Genomic DNA, 22680 nt, shown 5'->3' with positions numbered 1-22680 from the left:
TGGTCAACAGAATAAGGGATAATATGGAGAATGAGGAAGCAATTATAATATTACTATGCTGTAGCTATGATTATTAATATTTTTTAATAATAATGTAAACATTCATTTTTGAAACTCATTGATATAGTATATCAGGAATTTCAAAAGCATAAGCACATTCAAATAAATCATTAAAAGTAATTCTGGATCCTAAACATGAAAATTCCAGCATGAAAAAAATCTGTAAAATGGTGACTGCTGGAGGTTTGGATGTTGTTATAGCAGGTGAAGAACCATTTCATACGTGTTCTATATTTCCCTTCCTAAGCCTCATGTGCTTGACCTTGGAGTGAGGATTCTGGGTTGGATGGTTGGCTGTAGCAATGGATCTAATATTTGTATCCTTTTACCTTCACAGGTGACCTCTTCCAGTTCTGATTTGTGGCAGCTTGGGAAAACACAGAAGAGAGGCTGCCTCTGTTATGCCTGTGGCTGGACAAAATGTTTCAGGTGTCAGAGCACATAATTTGGTTTCTCCGTTTTTTCCCTAACACTCTGGACTCTTAATTTTTGAATTTACAGCTAATTAATTTTTTTTTGACCTGGAAACCCTTATAAATATTCCATAAAATATAGATTTAAATATGGTGCCTGTCTGCCAACTAAGTATTTTATTCATAAAACTTCATACTAAACCATTTTAAGCAAGATTATTAACTTGTTCTTTTTCATAGGTGGCTTGAAGGACTTTTCTATTAGGCATGGATTTACAAAGATGCTTTGAATTCGTCAGATTGAGAACATTTTTGACAGTATGATGTTAATTACATGTATGAGAGGTGTATTCTTTCTCCTTATCTTTCTGCAAACAAATTCTAAAAAAAACCAACAACACAGCTTTTTAGAGAATGCTGAATAATAGCTCACCTACAGTTAATCCAGCCCTGATTCATTATGCTTTTATGCTATCAAAATATATTCAGCATCTCTCAGGACCTCATTTTGCATTTCTTTGTTGTAGACACAAGAATGTTGATCTGCTTTATGTCTATGTGTCGATATATTCTTCCTTGAGTTCTGCCAACTATACTAACCTGGCATGCAGCTCCTCTTACCACAGGCTGACATAGAGCTCATATGCTCGAGTATTCCAGTTGAATTCCCAGAGATCAGATCAATCACACCCACTCTCTCTACAAGTGAGGTTGGACAGTGAGGTATGTAGTAGGGAATTGGCACATGAATGAGATTACCCCAAAGGGACATGCAATTCGGTAGTAAAGCATAGCTAAACATCTTACCGTACTGTTCAGATGGATCACAAATCACAGAATAAATGGATGGGACAAAGAATATCTTTGTCTTTATGTTCCGCTGTAATGACAGTGTTGACATTCACTGAACGCTTACTATGAAGGTAAGATTTATATTACAGCTTAAAGTAAGCCAGGTATGCCGCCGGATTTAAGGGTAAGTGCTACTTACGTAGGAAAGATTGGCTACTTAACTGACATGAATCACATTGTAGGCATTTGTCTTTCAGATATGTGCATAAAACTATAATAAAATAGAGGCTGGTGGAGCACTGTATCCTCCAGGAGCATTCTTGTGTCCCTTATGTGTGTGCCTAACATCCATTTTTTAACATCTAAATATTAGTGACTTTTCAGCATGGTTTCTGACAGTCTTCTCAAGCCCTCACTCATGCTACGTGCTCAGCAGCTGACTCCGTGCTGCTCTCAGTGCACCACCTGGAGAAGACCTTTCTGTTTATTAGGCTCCTTTCACCTTTATGCTTGCTGTAACTACTATAAACCTGCAAGAGGTCTTCCAATAGCAATATCTACTTTTCTCCAATATTCTGAACATAGGACCTCATTGCCTTGTAAGAACTGGAGATTCACAGAAGTCACTCAGCACTCTATCTCCAAGGCTTCAGTTTTCTTTCTGATCCCAAATAAGACTCCAAACTTTGTTATGGCAAAAATTAAGCATCACATCAGCCAATCATTGGTTTAATTTTTGGTTACTGTGATTGCCCTACATGCTTGTAAGAAAGCAATGACTGAACAAGCCATTTTTGCCTTCTTCCCATTTCCTTCCTGCAGCTTTCTTGGTTGTCACATCTACTGTGCAACAATTACTTGGCTCCTATTTTTAATACTTTTTGTTCTAATCATTATCAAGCTGAGCTGAGCTACTTCTTGCTCACCATACTTACAAGCTGCAACTGCCGGTGCATTCCACTGGAGATTGTATCGAATAACCCTCCAATGTGGGGCTAATCAAAGACAGAACATCTAAAACAGACACTGAGCTCTTCATTAATGAGAAATCCAGGTGAGGCTCCCACCAGCGAAGAGCCAGTGCAAGCTGTGGGGTCTGCACAGCAACATCCTCTTAAAGATTTCCATTTATTGTAGAGTAAGAAGTCATTCATTTTTCCATTTGAGCTTTTAATGCTCCATTTCTGACAGGAAACAAACAGTCCTGTAGATGCTCTGTGCTTCCCTTTGTCAATGGGAAAAGAAAAAGCTGAGACAACCCTATCCTCTACACAAACCTTTTTTTTTTTTTTTTTCTGGAGGGTCTGAAGAAACAAAGCAGTAATATGTGGAGTGTGGAATCACAAAGGTTAGGAGGCAGTACCTGTGTGTGAAGCTGCAGGTACCACATGTGATTGCTAGTAAAAAGTTTGTCTGTGGAATGGGAATCTCACAAAACAGTACATGTAGTAGTCCTTCCATTTCAGCTTGGATTTTGTCTTCTCTAAGATGCAAGACAGCAGCTAGTAAAGATAGTTTTTAAACAGAATGATGATGCATTACATTATGACACAGGCTGAAAAGTGTCTGTGGAAGCTGTGTTACATTCATAGGGAATGCTAGCTTAATTGTTGGAAACAGATTACTTTTATTGTTAAAAACCTATAAATCAAGGTCTACTAAAAATGGATATAGTGATAAAGTGACTAGACAAACACCAAGCTAAATGTGTGTAACAACAAGCAGACAAGAAAGCCAAAATGGAAAAATCCTATGATGAGCATGTAAGAAAAAAAACTTCTGCATTGCACAGTATAAAAGCCTTCCCAGACACTGTTAGGACATAATTACCTGGAGCTGCTCTAAACTTTGCCTGCATTTCAGCTCCGCCTGTCTACCCAGCGAACCCAGAATAGCTCAAGTAATTTCTGAATGCCTGACTTGAGACATTCAGGAGTGTCCTGTTCTGAGTAGATGGGTTTGTACTCCCTTGTTAAACTCCACTGTCGTACAGAGTTTCCAAAGTCCGGATAGATAGCTGCTTGCGTATTTCATACTGCCTTGAGAAGTCTGAAGAGTTGGTCTCAATCCTAATTAATGTCTTCTGGGGAATGTGGTTAGCAATAGCTAACTTTTATTTGACACTCTACTGTTTAGAAGTGTGGTATTGAGGCTTTTCAAAGGGGACTTAAGCTAACATCTCCCATGGTTTAAGAAAGGGCTTTAATGTCAGGCTACGAGTCTCACAGGTGCCCTGTCCTTCTTGTTGCAAACAAGGATGCAAAAGCTATGTCATCAGAAGAAAAAAAATAAAAGCAATTGCCTGACCTTGTATTTGGGATGCTTACAGAGAGGGAAATGAGAGTTTTGAATACTGTTGAATGTTTGTACATGGATTTTGACAGCAGTTTCAAACGAAATGCTTATGCCTTCCGTGATGTGAAACCTCAATTCTGTTTCCTTACAAATAAGAGACAGGCTTCTTCTTAGCTACTTGCTTGCTTGGGTCCTTGGCTCTTGCATATTGAATTCTCCTTTTTGCTAGAAATATTTCTTAATGTAGGTGGATGAAGTTTCTTGAATAAGGTTGGTGTGAATTCTGTTATCATGGGAAAGGATGAAATACACGGACTGTGCTAATCTGCAGAATGCCATGAACCTGTCCACAGCACGGGTTGGTTACTATTATGGGGTGGCTGTCACTGCAGTGCTCTCTTGGCAAGCTAGAACAGACCAAAGCCACACAAATTCCTATGCAACAATAACACAGAAGCTCATAATTGATACTTTGGGAATAGCCTTTTCCTTGTGCCTATTTTTAGCTCCAAGTCTGTATAAATGAAACAAAGAGAGAAGCATAGGCAGCAGACAAGCAACAAACAGGAAAAAGGAATGAAGACTCAGAGAAGGAATGCAAAGCACGACAAATATAAAATTCTGCAGTGTCTGTGTTTCAGAAGTCAGCTCTGCAAATATATTCAAAAAAATCTACAAAAGAATGAGAAAAATAATGCAGTAGGAGATATGAGAAAGCTAGCGATAGGGCTAACTGGTGTACGTGGACTGAGAAAAATGAGTTGACAAGAAAATGATACCAGAAATGTCAGAGATGAAAAGTATGACTTTCATGGAAGAAGTGAAAAAGAAGATGTAACTCACAAAGTGACAAAATGACACAGATGTACATTGTGTATAAAAAAGCACATTGTGTCCCCAGTCTTCATGAATTTCACATTCAATAAGCCCAATTGTGCAAGACACTCTGTATCTTTCCAGCCCTCAGCCACATGTTCTTTGTTTGAAGCTGGTTTCAATAAGCGTGCTGGCTGCAAGAGATACCATTCAAGGCAATAAGAGATCTGTTGATCATATCTCACATGTCTCAGAAACACTACGACCATCCTTAACAATTCTCCTGAGAGATGTTAGTAGTCCCCCACCTCTAAGGCAGGAAGGGATAGAGATCTGCAGGCAGGGCTCAGCTGATCGTTGTCCTCAATGTGAGATAAGAAGAAAAATATGAGTTATCATGAGCTTTATCTAAATAGACCTATAAAACTGTTGCCAGTAGAGTCTGAATCTTCAAAGGCTGCAGGGACTGTGCTCCACATCGTCTGTGTTATGTCTCTCATCTCTGGTGACAGATTCAACTTGATATTACAATTACTGAGTGTGTGTGCCATATTCTTGTCCTGCTCTGAGACTAGATTTGCAGTTTGGTTTTCCAACATTGCCATCATTGATCTCATCACGAACTAGTTTCAGATTTTTTTTCCCAACAGACCTCTGCCACTTCTGGATATAAGACATCAAAGATACTAATAATTCTCCAAACTTTTCTCCTGGTTCTTTTAATACATTCTTGTATTATGGAGCGCAGATATCATCCTGTTCTCTCCTTTTAGCCATTGTATGGACAGAGTATTGTATTTCTGCTGTTCCCTCATCCTGAAGAAGACAAGTGGATGGAAATAAATCTGTAGAACTCAGAGGTCCCAGAGAGTCTATCTGCCACTTAAAGTTCTGGATAATCACTTTTCCATGTACATTCTTTTCCTTATATCTAATGAAACTTTTCTTCAGTGCTTATAAGCTGTAAGATATCTTGCTGTTTGTGAACATGCATTTTTTAAGTTCTGTAAACTGTTGCTGCAGCAAGCTTCAGAATTAACCATTGTAACTTGATGTCTGCTCAGCTGACAGAATTAAGAGCGATCTGTATTAGCTTCCAGCTTAGTGATCAGGTTTCCCCCTAAAGAGGTCATTTGTAAGGAACCTTCATTAATCTTACCCATGAATTGCAGTGAAATCCTGCCAAAGTTAAGCATGGTATTTGACCTGACATATGGGTTTATATGCAGCTACACAGTTATAGCTGTGACTCGCCAGCACTGGCTGAGAACAGTTTACCCACTATGCAGACAGAGGACATGTGAAGATACTCTTACAATAGACTTCTAGATCCTTTGATGGACATTTCCTTCCCATGTCTTGTGACAGATGAATCCAAGTTAAGTGAGGATGTATGCCTAGGCTTTCTGCAGAACCAGAGTCTATGAGTTCAAATAAAAGACTCAGTGCATGCAAAAGTACCAGGACTAAGAATAGGGTAGTAAGACTGTGAAAGTTTAAAAATTCTTTTTAGGGGAATAATTTATTAAACTTTAAGACATACTGCAGTGTCTATTTAGGCTGGCAGAAAGGGGTCCTTGGGTAGAAAAGCAGTATGCAGGCAAGACTGATGAACTTTGTATGACACCAACTCAGTAGTCCTTTCAGCTTCCCAGAACAAATCAGCAGAAAATTGAAATAGAAAGCTACATCAGTCACGAAGGGCAATTAAACACTACTTTAGATCTTGCATTACTAAAATGGAGAGTTCCTCAGTGGATTTGTTTCCAATAAAAGCACAAACTGCCTGGCATGCCATTCTCAGGGGGAAGGAAGATCAGGACTTCTGAAAGGAAAAAGTGAAGGGATAACAAACTTTATGAAACCTTTTCCCCCTTCCATTAATCTTTTCAGAGCCAGACAGTTCTGGCAGGGCCAGTGGAAGCCCATCACTTACAATGCTTGCTCTACTCATTCTATGTCTGTTCTAACATCTATGCTTCAATTTTGGTTTCACTTTATTCCTATCGTCTATTTTCCTTCCTATCTTCATCATTGCCATTTGGTTCAATTTCTGTTCGCTCCTAGTGTAGGTATATTGTATTCCTTTCATGCTTACCTTCCTCAGTAATGTGCCTATTCTATTTCCTTTTACAGGAGGTAGTTCCATACCAATTCTTTATTTACATCTGACTTCCTATAATCTCAGATTTTAGTTTAAATTTATTCTCTGTATCTGTAATGCATAACACTGTGAGATGTATTTAGACCTCAGAATCTTTTAAATGTGTCCTGAGAGACTTTCACATTTTTTAGCATGTGTCCAAGCAGAATACAGCTGTGGGGCTCATCCCATCACCAAGGTTTTGCAGTGCCCACTGAGTACAAACTACAGACTCTGACTTGGCTATCTGGAGCTGTCTTCAGTTAGACATTGCATTGCTTCAATAATACAAAATTATAGACCCATGACTACAGACGTTGATTTATTAATATGAAGTACTTTATATTCTTTTATTTATTTCTGTAAGGAAGGAGATTTATGTCAATATGAATGTGCCTTTATTGGGGTTTTTGCTGGCTTATAACTAGACAGACAACAAAATGTTATTCATCAAATACATTTACTAATTACACATATTTTCATTTAACATCTTTCATTATATCCTCTTTTATTTTTTTTCCCCAACAAGTTAACTGGTTTAATTTTTATTTTCTTTTATTGGTGAATAGAAATAATCGTGGAGTTATTTGAATTATTATTATTATTTTTTTTTTCTGTAAGTATGATCTGCACCTTGTGTTATCTGCTTAATGTTTTTCTGGAAGGCTTCAGCTAAATCAAGAAAGGCTTTTCAAGGAGCTGGTAACAGGAAGCAAAACACTAATGGAGATAAGTAGACCATAAGAAGAACTATTAACCGGGAAACATTCCTGATAAGATCTGACCACATAAGCACCATTTACTATTCCAGTGCTGAAAGTCTGGGATCAGAGAATGTGATCTTTAAAGATGATGGTATATGAAGTGAGAAGGACTGAACAGATTTTTGCATATTTTCCTATAGAGATGCATCTGTGAAACAGAATGGAATAGAACTGCAGCAAGCAGGCTGGTTGTCCCAGCCAAGAAATGGGAATAAACCTGCATTATTGACAGAAGATGTAAACGAAAGGAGATACAAGTACTGAAATCTGCTTCATTTACTCTTCTTCCTATGTCCTCTGTTCCTTTCAGCAATTAAATGATTCTTTTTATTTTTCTATTTTTGTTCTAAAGAAGCTGTTTTTGAGATAGTTCTGGCCATCCATCAGTTACAGGTCGCTGGAGATAAAAGTCTTGCAAGTTCCAAACCCATTTGTGACTGTCAGGTTAAAATGGCTATTAAACAGGAGAATAAAACCCAAGATTCAATGACAGAGCTGGAGGGTAAAACTGGTTTCAAAGAATGGTACTTTTAAAGGGGAGATAAAACTCCAAGTTACAGCTACTTAGGCAAAATTATAATTGGCCATGCTCTGTGGCTATACCAACAAGCTTTAAACATTATTTTAGAAAATAAATTAACATTTTTTTCATGAAAAGTTACAGGACATTTCCTAATGAAATTGTACTTTCCCTACGTATATAATATAAAAATATATACCACATATATACATATGCATATAAATTTGCATATTTAGGCTACTCACTGGGTGGATAGTCTAACTTTGTTCTGTGATACTTGTTTATGCAAATGATGCAGAAATTTTAATGTTAGATTTCTTTTTTTTTTTTTTCTTTTTTTTTCCTGATAGAGGTTATTACTTGACATGAACCCCTCTAAAAGCATTGTTCTTTAAGGTCTATTTTCTTAGCCATATGTTTCCAAATACATGATTCCAGAGCTTATTAAATCCTCAACTTTTTCCTCATCTTTAATCACATTGTGGCTGATAATATACATCTCGGTTAAAGCTTTTTATTAGGAGCAATCGATTGTGATGGTACTACAGTAAAGGAAAGAATAATAACACCCACCAGAGAAGATAATCTTGAGCTAAAGTTCTAGCTGCAGCATTTACCTATATTTCACACAACAAATACTGTGGGAGTAGTTCTCAGCTTCCAGTTGCCTGCCTGGTTTCCTCCTCACAGGGAGTACTTATGCCATTGATCCCCCACGCAAGCTTCAAGTTGGACGCTCACGGATTTGAACTCCGTGGTATGACTGAGCACTAACTGAATTCTAAAATTCTACAAAGTGGGCAATTTAAGAATGATTAATAAAAAAATCAACAAAAAAAACCCACTGAGTTATAAACAGAAAGACTAACTGTGTATTTAGATTGATGTCAATGCTCTTTCAGTATGAAGTAAAACTTGAAGAGATTTTTAGAACTGAGAAACAGAATCCATTTAATAATGACAGCATTTGCAAAACCTGTTATTATTACTGTAAAGAACACAATTTTCTTTGCCTGTCTTTATACCTAAATATTGGTTTAAGAATGTCACACTAGTTAGATATACAAAGAAATATTTTTGTCTTGATTTTTGGTAGTCTTTTTCACCTGTGGTTTCCTTGTCTTGTTTTCATGTACTTGCTACTCTGCAGGGTATCAACAACCCTTAATGAGTTATTTTTAGGACATTTTTCCTATGTAGAACGTATATGTGTATATATATATTAATAACTGAATTTCTTCCTTTTGTGTTTTTATCAAATTTCATATTTAGACATGGTATTATTATTACTTCTACCACTACAGGACTCAAATGCATTATGACCTATGCAGCCAAATAGTGAAAATTGATTCCTACAAGCAAGGTTGAATTATATCAATTATATCAATTGAATTATATCAATTGAATGATATCAATTTGAGGTTGAATTATATCAATTGGTATTGGTTCTTTAAAACACAATCAGAAAAAAACAAACAACAAAAAAAACACACCTGTTTTCTCTTTGATCTCATCACCAAATATATCAGTTAAAGTTGACAAAAATTGTTACAATGTATTTTACTTACCCTCATCCTTCCATTTCTTATTGCTGGTCCATCTTCTGCTAATCTCAGCACAAACAAATCCATTTTGTACTCCCTTCCTCCTCGAATACTAAACCCAAAACCTTTGGCTCCCTTCTCCAAATCAACAGTGAAATAATCAAAGTCCTATATAGAAAAATACAAAATGAAAGTCAATTAACTATAAATAGCATAATATGCATTCAAGAAAACTTTAAAATTCATGTTTTCAAATATGCACCTATCCAATTAATATAAGAAAATTCACTTTCAAATTATGTTTCTGCACTGTCAGAATAGATGAGAATAAGAGCATCTATTTTGGCCATTAAAAGCAAACTTTAACAATCAATATGTAAATGCCTAAGTCTAAACTATCCTGAAAGACATCATCCAGCAGTTGTCTGGTACCAAAAGTTCTCTGGATGGCTTCCATATTCCCCTTCAACACATTCATGGTACCCAAGTGCAAGGCTTTAAATCTATGCAGAGTGCTGATTTAGCAAGTGGGGCAGCAGACAGTTCCTGTACAACACCATCATAACCTAAAAATTAGCAGGAGACACACCTCCTAAATTCCCAGCAGAACGCAACCTGGTCAGCAAGTTGGACTGCATGGAGGCCCAAAGTGCAGCAACTCTCCTCATTTCAGCTAAAACATGTGCTTTGAGGAGGAGGTGGGAAGTGGGAGGTTTGAATTCCACCCTTTCCACATCCTACAGGGACTGAGATTCATCTTTCCAGGTTTTCCTTGGTGGACCCTAACTACCAGCACAACAGAGGGGTCCAGGAAGGAACTTGCTTTGTTGCTTCTGATCCATTGGCAGCCAGAAGTACAAAAGCCATGGTGAGAAGGATGAAAACAGGAGCAAGCTTGAGTTGTATACACCAGTGGTTAAAAAATTAAATGGGATTGTGAGAAATGGGAAGCTAAGGCACCTCTAGATACTAAGAAGTGTCTTATAATCCTATAAGATATGGGGACAGACGCTTGCTTTTTAGACACTGAAATGAATAAACTTGTCAGAAGTTTCTCTGTATCACGTTTAAGAATTTGGATATTTTCATTAAAAGAGTTTATGTATCTGCCTTGAAAATATGGACACAAAAATAGCATCTCTATATGATTTCAGCATACAGTGTCCAGACATTTATGCTGTGTTATTTAATATATTTCTTGACTTTTTGCTTTGCAGTTATGTAAGAAAAAATTGGAATTTTTCTTTTCAAAGTCTGAACTTTAAGCTTGATCTTCAAACATTCTCAACTGTCAGTAAATATTTGTCATCAGCAAAATCTTTTCCAAGGTAACATAACTGTTCATCCAAGGTTTATTTCTCTGAATTTGTGAGATCATGCCTGATGTCAAAAAAATTCATTATACAAGGTAGTTTATCCTCATCCAAACTATTACCTACACAAAACTAAATTTTATCAGGCAGGATTCGCTTGTATTTTCTTATTTATCTACATTTGATAAAACCTTTATTTTCAACAATGCTGTAGAAATCCCATCTCACCTAAGTACTTCTGCTGATGCAAGGGAAGCTTATTTTAGAACTTTGATTTTAACTCTCCAGTACCTCAAAAATAGCATTTATTTAAGATTGTAGTCACACAATTATAAATGCAGTGTTATTTGACAGCTCGCAAAGTACTTAGTGAATGTTAATGGTTCTGGATTCATGTCCTCTACAGAGAAGCAGTAACTCAGTGTAAAAGCAATAAAGGTGCCTTTCCTTCTGTAACTTCAGCTGCTTTAATAATATATATGATCTCTCCCTGCAAACTGTAATGCTTTCTGTTGAGGAGTGCTGTCAGCATGTCAGTTTGTACCTGGGGCTGTCTGTAGTCTGACAGGGGGTACTGCCGGGTGTCGGGTGAGTGTTGCCTGTAATCCATCAAGGGTGGCTGCCTGTAGTCGAGAGGTGGTGGCTGCTGGTAATCCATCACAGGAGGATGCCTGTAGTCCAGGGGAGGCTGGCGGTAGTCAGTTGAAGACTGCCTGTAGTCTGTAAATGGAGGTTGCCGGATATCAGGTTTCACATCCTGCCTGGCTTTTACTTCTGACCTGTAACTGAGAAAGACAAAAAGGCTTAGTTTCAGAAAGCAGCAAAAAAAGTTAAAAAATATGTATTATAAGGTATATCCAGGAGTGAAAGCAAATTGCCTGACTGCAAAATTTCATAAAGCAAATTTTCGCAGATAAGCAAAACTTTTGAGTGTAAATAGTTGAGGCATCCAAAATCAGTGAGCACTTCTGAAACACAATTGTAAGCAGTTTTCCCTCAGGTCACACCGTGCAATTTTCGAACTGCTATCAGTGAGATCAGGATTAGGCTCAGAGGGAAAAGAACAAGAAAAGCATCCTGATTCCCACTTATCCTGCCTACCTGGAAAATGAAACTGCACTTAAAACACCCCACAATACTCACTCCAAAACAGTCCACTGAGTTTATCAAGTGCTTTCTACAGAATTAAGATTTCTGTAGAGTAAATAAAACATCAGTGCAGACATTCATAGCCCCTCTGTTTCATTGATGTAAATGATTATTATTGTGAGCTTCTAAAGGTTAAAAATGGATGCATTCTTTCTACTAGCTGTTATCTTTTTAATGGAGGGTATTCTTTGATATAAGACAAGTTAATATAGTGTGTATTCTTACTACATGCTCCCTATAATAGTGCCTGGCTACAAGCCTGCAGGCCATATCAGTATTCATGCACGGAAGTAACACAGGGTGAAAGGAAAGCAAATCTGCTTAATGAGGAATTAATAACAAATAAACCATTGCTTTCATTGTTAACTGAATAAAGGAAAATGACATTTCAAAGTAAATGGGGCTTTTATAGCACAGCAGTTAACCAAATGACTATATATGTATATGTACACATGCAATACGCGGACACATCAACTGTGAAAGGGATTTTGAAAAGCACTTATTCATTAAAATAAATGGCAGTTTGAATGAATGAGTGCATTGTTTTTGCTCATGTTAATTTATCTCTGAAAAGATAATCTAAATAATCTAAACATTTCAAAATGCTTTTAGATACGTTTCAAAACTTCATTATTTAGTGCAGTTACAGGACCATTCTGACAGGTCCTCCTACACACCAGCTTGAACTAGCTCAGTGTCCAACCACACATGAGAATACCACAACTATTTCCCTTTGACTTTTCTGAGAAGGTGGAAATAGACTGCTGCCACATGGTCTTTGCCTGTATGTGGCAACTATAATAAGACCTGCAAATATACATAGATTCCTCTTATTTTCTCTACTCAGTTTCATGATCTATTTCATGATCATGAGTAAAAAGAAGGTGGACAAGCAGTCTTCCTGTGATAACTCAGCCTTATTAAAAGTGAAAGAAAAATACTGATTGCTATTCCTAAGAGTCCATCTTTTAGTATTTTAATTTTGATACAGAAGCATTGTATGGGGCTATATAAACCAGCTGTAGTCTGGTTTATAAAATCTGGTGTAAAGTGACAGTATATGAACTAGCAATAATGGACCTTCATCTGGAATAAGAGCTGTCATTAGGCAGGTTCCCAATATACTACCACAGCTGTTTCTCAGAAGATGATGTTTTATTTACAGTTGTAGGCATTGTAATTGTTTCGGAATAAGTAAACAGAGACATGATCAGTTATAACTTACACTTTTCAACTGAAATATTGCAAAAGTTCTTCTTGGAACTTTAATTACTAAGGTTTACAGGTCCCCTCTGAAAATTCCCAATTCAACGGACATTTAATATTGACTTACAATCGCACAGGGAGACTTTTGCGAGAGCTTTACCCTGCATTTTGTTAGAAGCATATGTCTTCTAGGGGGTGATCATTTTTAGAGAAGCATTCAATGAAATATAAGGGAAAGAAATTTGCCAAGTGTGACTAATTGAGAGAAAGTCCTTCTGGGCAAGTGAAAGTGCTACATCTGTTAAACAAGGAGAACCAGAGGGCACAATGCCTAACTCAAAACTGAACTCAAGTACCTCAAGAAGCAAAAAGTTAAAATTGTTACCAGCACCTACTGTTTGGGGACAAGGGTCTTGATGAGGTATGTTAGTTGCTCGAGATTAGCATATAGACAGTCTGTGTAATCAGCCTCATTTCACATGCCAAAAATTAATTTAAAGACTAAGAAGTGTTGATTGGAGATCACAGAAAGTTGTATCACTTCACAGCCTGAGTGTGCTTTTTATATATACAGCTGTTAATACAGCTGGTCACCAAGTTTCCATCCCCCTGCTACTTCATTTCCATCACAGATAAACTTTGTCAATGAATATACATAAATTACACAAGAAATTGGCTGGAAAATGATACACCCTAGATAAAACCTGTTATAAAAATATCTTCAGGACTGGAAAACTGTGACCAGCAAAAGAAAATGACATGTAAGATAATGAAAAAAAGGCCACCTCACGATCACATGTTGATAGACCTATGTTTTGTAAGTGCTGATGATATTATTAGCAAAGAATACTTCTGTATTTAGTTACCTGGCAAAAATACAATCCCAGTGGACCCTTGAAGTCTGGACAGGTCCTTGTTCAGAATAATGTCAGTCATAAGAATCATAGAATCATAGAATCATCATAGGATGGTTTGTGTTGGAAGGGACCTTAAAGACCACCCAGTTCCAACCCCCTGCCACGGGCAGGGACACCTCCCACCAGACCAGGTTTCCCAAAGCCCCATCCAGCCTGGCCTTGAACGCCTCCAGGGGTGGGGCAGCCACAGCTTCTCTGGGCAACTAGAGCCAGTGCCTCACCACCCTCTGAGTGAAGAATTTCTTCCAAATACCTAATCTAAGTCTGCCCTTTTTTAGTTTAAAGCCATTCTTCCTTTGTCCTGTCACTACACCCCCAACAATGAGTCCCTCCCCAGCTTTCCTGCAGGCCCTCTTTAGGTACTGGAAGGCTGCTGTAAGGTCTCCCCAGAACCTTCTCTTCTCCAGGCTGAACAACCCCAACTCCCCCAGCCTGTCTTCACAGGAGAGGTGCTCCAGCCCTCTGATCATCGTCATGGCCCTCTGGACTCGTTCCAATACGTCCATGTCCTTCGTGTGCTGGGAGCCCCAGAGTGGGATCTCCAAGTGGGGTCTCACAAGAGCAGAGTAGAGGGGCAGAATCATCTCCCTCGCCCTGCTACCCATACTGCATTTGATGCGCGACACTCACAATTCACCGCCAGCAAGCGCAACCCCGGCAGCGCTGGGTGTCAGGGCCCACCAGGCCGTGTGGGCTCTGCGGAGCAGCAGGCTCTCGGCGGAGCCATATTCTTACCTGTTCTCGTGTCCCTGCAGCTGCAGGGGCTGCGGGGGCGCGGGCTGCGCCACGGGGCTGTGCTGGGTGACGGGGCTCTGCTGCTGGGCCAGGGGGCTCTGCTGCTGCTGCTGCTGCTGGGCCAGGGGGCTCTGCTGCTGCTGCTGCTGCTGCTGGGCCAGGGGGCTGTGCTGCTGCGCCAGGGGGCTCTGCTTCTCCGAGCTGGGGGCCGAGGCCGGGCTGTTCAGCTCTGCGTAATGGGAAACTGGAGATTAAAGAGCTGTCACGGGGAGGCATTTAATAATGGGCAAAGGTAGACAATGATCGTCGTCGGTCACCCTCCACCCTTGGAAATGTATGTTTTGTCGCTTTTGCTCTCTTGGGTTATAATTAGATTTTAAGACATCTGAGGCTAATGGGCTTCTCTTGATATTCTTTGGGATCTGAAATCTTGGCCAACTCTGCCACTGCGGTTGACATCTTCATTATTTAAAACCCAATTGAAGAGGGCAAACAGCTTCCATGTGACATGGTTTCTGTGAAAGCCTAGAAATACTGATATTTGAAAACTTTTTGTTTTGAGAGAATGAATAATTTTAGTGCTTTCAGCGCTATTATGGGATGACAGACTTGACACAAAAGCTGAACCACTGGTGCACTTGTGTTAGCTCCTGCTGTTTGAGCTCAACAAGAGTTCCCTATAATTTAACATCTTCGGGGACTGTGAGCAGTAAAACCAGTCTCAATAAATTCTGACTAACCAGCTAAGCTGACGTATTCACTGCATTGGTGCCAAACAACCATGGCTTCACATAGGGCCACTGCAGAAAACCAGCAACATTTTTTCCAGACAATATAAAAAGCAAAACAACAGAGAGGCTGGGCTAGGAAATGTGGCCTCATGGCCTTTACAAACAGGGGATGCCACGCTGCCTTCAGGTTTTCCCCTGCACCAGGGAAAACACATTTGGCACTGAGCTTATATCAAATGTATTTCTCCCAACACACTGACACAGCATTGCTCAGCATCTGCCTGTTAATAAGCATAAATGAGAGAGATTCCCATTGTAAGAGGACAGAGTACTGCACAAGTAATCATATATGGATTATCAACAGTAAAGGTACACGTTGTACTTTTTTGTTTCTGCTTGCAACAGAATGAGTGAGGCCAGCATGGCATGGTACAACGTGGCTAGAAAGGACATGTGCATGGCTTAGTACCCCAAAAAGCAACAGGTATGCACGATCCTGCTCTTGCCTAGTTTGGCATTTGAATCCAGTTTGAAATTTTGAATTATTTTATTTTTTTATTTTTAGTGAGTGAGTTTGTCCCCTGTGACTGTGTGTTTCTAATGGCTCTCTGCTTCTTTAATTTATGCTCATAATTGTTCTAAAAATTTTGGTTACTTTATTAAAAATCTTTTCAATTTAGGCTTAATTGTCAAAAAAGCTTGTACACTCGCACTTAAAATACGCCTCATGCAGGCATAAGCAATACTTGTCTGTGTAATTACAATGCTTAAGGCTTTAATTGCCCATTTTGCATCTGTGAGTCTCTTCTGTATTGCAGAGTTTCAGAGGCAGAGATTGGGAATATTGTCCCTCATTTCTACATTACTCTCATAAGTATGGATGAACAAGTCAGATCATAAACTGCTTCTAAAGCTGCTTTGCATTTATATGGTATTTTTCACCTGAAAGTACGTTACAGAGGTAATAGATTTTTTTCCTAATTTTATAAACTGGGAAGCTAATAGCGGAAGGCAAATGAGGTGTCCAGTGTCATACAGACACATGGGGAAGCCATGCCTCGGACACAAACTGTTCCTCACCACCAGCACCCGAGAGTATCTTGTAGCATGGCATGCCAGACGTACCTCTGCTTCCCTTATAGTTTCAGCCCCCCATTTCTAACATAGAAATATTAGCAATTTGTTAATATGCATAGTTCTGTGTACAAGGGAGGCCTAAATAAACTGCATGGACAACATGCAGCAAAACTCTTGTTTGTAGCTGCTTGCAAAACTGAACTCCAGTGATCATATGCCACTGTCTTTGCAGCTCTTCGGGATGAATTCTGAGCCTGTGTGTGTTTATATGTTCATCCCTTTACTTAATTCATTAAAAAAGTAGATACGTGCCCTCAGTGTCAATCCGTGGCCAGTGTCAGGCTATTTCCTTGTCCCATTGCTGGATGCAACAGTAAAAAGTGAGGGTGACGTAACTCCAGCATGGATCATTAAGTAATTACATTACTTGCTGTATGTGACATTCGTAGCTCTGATGGTATTTGTTGCTGAGATGTAAAGCCATGGTCTTATTAATACAGCACAATTCATATAATGGTACAGTAGGTCACTGAGCTAAAAAAAGCCCTGAAACCAACCTCAAAACCCATGAAGCTGACATCAAAGGATCTCCACTGATAAGCTCTGCAGTAATGACCAGACTAACGAGTCTGTCCCCTTATCCTCACCTTACTGATGAAATAATTTAGGGTTCACCTCTTTCCTGCCTTGTGCACTTATCCTAGCACATATAGAGGAAACTACCAAATCTGAACTCTTCCTTCACATCGTTTTGTCACAGGTAGCTGGTACGTGAGTATGCCTGGTGACAGCCATTGTGGTTCTTTGTCAGTCACGTTGCTTACATAAAAGTTGGGTTTATAACAGGGTACATGGGGATGAACTCAAAACCTGGCTCTCTGTTAGGGTGTTTTTCCATGTAGAAGGCAATTCTTCCAAAGGACATGAAAATTGACTCTCCAGCACTCTGCTCTTTCTGTTTCTCAAAGTTTGCTTTAAATACCTTTTTCATAGCAAGAAACCCTTTCAAGAATTCAGATAGTATTCCAGCTGGTTCTAAGGCTGTAATTTTGGTGTACTGTATGTTACAGCTGAAAATGTGAAACAAAAGATGTTCTTTCAAGCAGTGACATAACTCAAGTTAATTGGAGACTACTTAAAATTTTCTTCCTGTTTTTAAGGGCTATTGACTTACCCTCCTGAGGAATGATGCGAAGTGTTACACTGAGACCTGCGTCTTTAATTAGCTTCACAATATCTGCATGAGGCATGTTAATAATAGACTGGCCATTCACAGCTAAGATCCGGTCTCCAACTTTAAGTTTTGCGCAGCGATCTGCAGGACTTCCATCAATTATCCTCCCTATTTTATGGGGTACAGCTAGACAAGGAATAACATTCAGTTAGCTTACGCAGCAGTGAGTGATGATATGTTCATAAACAGAAGAAAATGGGTTCATTTAGAAGAAAATTCTATCTAAAAGACACTTTGTGCATAAAACAGTTGTTCTTATGCAATGTCATTTGCATTAACGCAGAACAGATTTTGCTAAAAAATCAGAATTTAGATGTGCATATATACATGGCATATACATACAAAGCCCAAAACCAGTTTTATGGTTCAGCTAGTTTACAAACCTGGTATGTGACAAGATAATAAACAGTTCAGGAGAAAAATAAGGCATTAGAACAGTGAAGGGGATAAACTTGCAAAATAAGTAATAGTCATAAGTTGTCTCACACCTCTGAATTTACAGAATCCCTTTATTTGTATATTGCAGTAGAGACACTATAGACATGATTTATTGTATATACAAACAGATTTTATTACTGAAAGTGCCCAGGGTTCACTAAATTGTTCTCCTCCTCCGCACAAATATGTTAATTGATAAATAGAAATCATACAGAAGATTTATTGAGATGTGCAGTTTTCTAATTAGATACATACCAGCATGAATTTGCAGTTAATTATGAGTGTATAGACACATTTACTACATCAAATAAACACACACACACATTCTCAAAACTTTACAGATCTAGTTTACTTCTTTGCTCTTTGTGGTTCTCCATTTTCCAGTGTGCTCCATCTGTTCTCATATCCCATCTTTTCCCATATTTCCCACTGAATTTTCTAAATTTTACTCTAAATATTTCTTCTAGTTTTTTTCCCCTATTATCCAATCATTTTTAACTTAGTAGATATGCTATAGCTGACAATTCTTATCTCTCCATCAAGACTCCCCAAAGAAAATGTTATTTTCTTTCCTTCTACTAGTCATAAATATGCTTATCACAATTCAGTTTGACCATTTATTCTATTAATATCATAATAGTGTCATAGAGTGTAATAATTCCACACTTCAGTCTTGGCAAATTTAGCTCAAAGAAGCTCAGCCTCACTGTCCACCTCTAACTGATGTTAGAGCAGTGCATTTTTTTTCCCTTTAAAATAATATATCCTTAAAAATTCTAACATCTAAGGAGAACTTAAAAAAAGTAAAACAAAAGATAAATCATACATTTCCCGGAAATATCTAGGCTATCTATGCTATTATCAAGCAAAACACTAACAAGGGATGTGTTCAGAATACTCACTGAAGAATCACCACAAAACAAATTTCTCAAGTTCCCTGATAAATGTTTCCTGAAGGTGATGGTGACAAACACAGATTGCACATCTCATGCAAAGTCACAGTATGCACACCTCAAAGTGACTTTTGCTTCTAATATGGATGAAAGCGTTGTTTACAGTGTTAAAAATAAATTTTCTGAGAACTAAAAATATTAGTGCTCTGAAATGCAAACCATAAATTGCATGCTTCTTTAATCTTGTAGTTCAGGTAAGACTATAAATTTAATTATGCCTTTAGTAATATATACATAGCTAGTTTACTTCAGAAATGTCTTGTTGCTTAGGAATAAGCACCCAGTTTATGTCGCAGTGCCTGAAGCCATTCCATACATTAAAATATACTAAATATGACTAGACCAACTTTGTACAAAATTTGATTTTATTTTGCTTTTGATGCAGACCTATAACTGCCACACACACATATCAGATTAGATTCCCCAAATAAGTAAAAGAGTAACTTGACAGTGAAACAGTTCACATTTGCACAGAGCCCTTCACAAAATCAGTTCTTAAAGCACGACATCAAATCATGTCAGCTAAGACTAAACCGTGGCTGTAGCTGGTATGTAAAATAAGATCTGTCTGAAATTTCTGTGTCTGTACAACACATCAGTAGAGATCAGAAAATGAGGCTGCCTTATATGAAAGAGCAAGTAATTTAGTATGAAGAAAGAAGGGGAAGCATTGTGGCTGAGATGCTATAGCTAAAATTCCCATGCTTGCCATTGCAAACCCTAAAGAAGACGTTTCTGTTAGCCTAAGTAACTTAAGTTCTTTAAGGGACACAACTTCAGTAGTGAGGGAAGGGAGGGCAGGAAATCCTGTTAATCCCCCAGCACATTTTTTGTTGGTCGTCTTGCACCTGATGAGTGAACAGAGCAGATGTCCATGTTTGTGATGTCTGCTAAAATCAGAGCTAGAGGTGGAAGAGCCATGAGACTCCGATTCAGCTCCAAATCCTGAGAAATTGAAATGGAGGAAAGAGGAGGATTTTTTTCCCCTTTGTCTTCCTCCTAAGTCTAACAGCCTTAGCCTGACTGATGAAGGTAAATAAATGTTTTAGTGTCAGTGCATTTTGTCCTGCAGCGCTATGAAAGGATCAACAGTGGGTGGCTTTCAGAATAAAGCTGTCAAGCACCTTTTCTACCGCACTTTGTTTTTTGAGGATTTAATGCTCCTCATTTGAGGCTATATGGGTTCAATGTGTTGCCACATGGTTTTGCTGCTGTAGGGTGTAGAAAGCTTTTGCTGAAGGAGCCAACAACTCTGTAAGAGTTTGGCAAGGAGTCCACTGGAAAGTTATATCATGGTTTCATGGACAAATGTGGTGAATTACTATTGAAACCCACAGAAATTCAGCAGAAGCTGGTTTCTGTGTGTTTCTAGATAATATGAAAAGTTTGCTTTCTGACTCCTTCCCTCACATTAACATCCCAGGGATCATCTCATCGCTGATTGCTCTCTCTGGCAGAGCTCTGCCTGGGTCTCCTCTGAAGCTACGTTACCCTGGCCAGCACGCTCCCTGCTGCCTTGGAAGGGGAGCCCTTATTTAAGGATTTATTTACAGGCATGTGTGCTTCTAATGGGATTCAAAGGTTATCTGATGTGCTGGTTGTTTATGAAAATATGAATATTATTATGTTAGAAAGCTTAATATTTAAGAGTCTTTGGAGATGGAATACTTACTGTGAAGGGATGAGATAGATCTACTCACAGGGGATTAATAAGGTAAAAGCTAAGGAACAAAGGTAGAAAAGAACTGTGAATTTCCACAGTGGAGATTTTTTATCATTCAGAATGGTTACATCTAAAACTGGCATGGAAATGCTGTAAAAGTGGCAGTACCGAGTGGGCTGAGTGAAGTGACAGACAGGATCTCATGGTTAGAGATGTAAAATGATGTACATGGAGAAAAAATAACCCTGGCTAAACTTAAGCAGGGATGAGTCCTAAATTAATTATTACTACCTAGGAGATCTTGTAAGAAGTGTGTCTACTTCTCTAAAAACATAAACTCAATAGAACAGTAAATAGAATTTTAAGAGTTAGGAAAAGAATAGCAAATGAAACAAAGTATTGCTTGTTTATTATTGAGCACCTAAAGTAGATATTGCACCTGTATTGCGCACCTAAAGTAGATATCAACACCTATTGCTGATAGATCCAGTATCCTCATCTCAAAAACATAGCACGGAAGAGGCAAAAATTGAGAGAAAGACAGCGTGGCAGTCAGAAGCAGAAATAAGACTCTGTTCAATGAACTTGGACTGTATCGTCAATGAACTTGGACAAGAGAACTTGGAAAAATCTCCTAGATGGCCAGGAGCATGGATAGATTAAAGGGGATTAGACAAATGCATAGGAGCTAGCTCCACTGCCGATTAAATCCAAAACCTGTGGTTGGGAAAGCTGAGGACAGCGTGGAGCTGCGCGGCCCTTTGGTCCCTTGCAGCATTGCACATTGGTTCCTGGGAAGCCTCTTCCCAAGTTTGGCATTTCATTAGGGCTTTATTAACACATCAGATCTTCTCTTATATTGCATCTCCAGTGGTTTATTTTTATCTGAGCAGAGCAATAAATAATGTAACCTTTTAACGGAAGTCCCCCATCACTTGACTGGTGATGAATGATTCCAGTGGGCTTTAAAATATCTCACAAATTTATTCAGACCTTTTTTCAGATTTCACCACAAGCTGTTCTCCAAGCGTATACAATTTGAACAATGGCAGCATGTACCTGGATTAGACTCTGCAGAGAATTTGATCCATTTATTTCAAAACAGGTGTACCTGAGCAGCATTTAGGATGGGCAGGCTATACTGGATACATTTGGATTATTATATATACATATACATTTAGATTTGTGTTTTTTTTTTCAAGAATCCTATTATTCAAGCTAAGAGAGAGCACAGAAGATAAGATGGCCCTTTGTAGGACAATTAATTTCTTAGTTCTCTCAGACTACACAGTGAATGAGACTCCAAGGGAAAATATTGTGGTAAACAGTGATTTATACAGACTTTTATTGTTGAAAATATGCGAAATTAATCAGCTACTATTTATATGTATATAAAACATTCAGATCTTCAAACTAGCTATATAGATTTTTTTTTCCTAATACCATCAAGTGATCCAAAATGTGATACTTTTGAATGATGCATATGAATATCTAACTTAAGAAAAAATAATTCTTCCAAGGCCATAGTCATAATCCTAGACGCAAAGAACCTAGTAGAGAACAGCAGTACTGCAGGAGTAGTTCCTAACAATGGATCTCGTGATGGGATCTAATTTTTTCTGCAGTGGGTTTTATAAAAAATTGTCACTTCAGGGAGGCTGGAATCTTGACAGCACCTAAACTTCTAAGATTTTTGAAGCCATCAAGCTCACTCCCTGAATCTCCCTCAGATGTTTAAAAAACTTTTGTCAGGAATGTAGTCTGACCCAACGTTTGCACCTAGCAGCTGATGCTTTCCCAGAAGGTGGTTAATTGTGCAATGATCAGCTCTAAGCTCATAATCAAAAGAGAGATTAAATTAAATAATGAAGATACAAAATGATTTTTAAAAAAATCTTTGCATTTAGGAAGTGGGTA

General features: G+C 38.4%; 1 protein-coding gene across 13 annotated transcripts in view; it reads right to left on the bottom strand.

Moving 5' to 3' along the window:
- The window catches only part of MAGI2 (membrane associated guanylate kinase, WW and PDZ domain containing 2), a 774790-nt gene that overhangs the window by 32995 nt on the left and 719115 nt on the right, over positions 1 to 22680 (bottom strand). For 7 of the 13 annotated variants that reach the window (XM_040548725.1, XM_040548758.1, XM_040548773.1 and 4 more), the window contains 4 exons: positions 17650 to 17835; positions 14668 to 14911; positions 11205 to 11445; positions 9372 to 9515 (listed from right to left, as the gene is read on the bottom strand). In XM_040548725.1, the coding sequence (XP_040404659.1) occupies positions 9372 to 9515; positions 11205 to 11445; positions 14668 to 14911; positions 17650 to 17835 (815 nt within the window). The remainder of the gene's footprint in view (positions 1 to 9371; positions 9516 to 11204; positions 11446 to 14667; positions 14912 to 17649; positions 17836 to 22680) is intronic. The other 6 variants (XM_040548715.1, XM_040548731.1, XM_040548750.1 and 3 more) reach the window with 1 other exon arrangement.

Source organism: Cygnus olor, chromosome 1, assembly GCF_009769625.2.
Source record: "Cygnus olor isolate bCygOlo1 chromosome 1, bCygOlo1.pri.v2, whole genome shotgun sequence".
Taxonomy (NCBI): domain Eukaryota; kingdom Metazoa; phylum Chordata; class Aves; order Anseriformes; family Anatidae; genus Cygnus; species Cygnus olor.
This window is presented reverse-complemented; position numbering and strand designations above follow the sequence as displayed.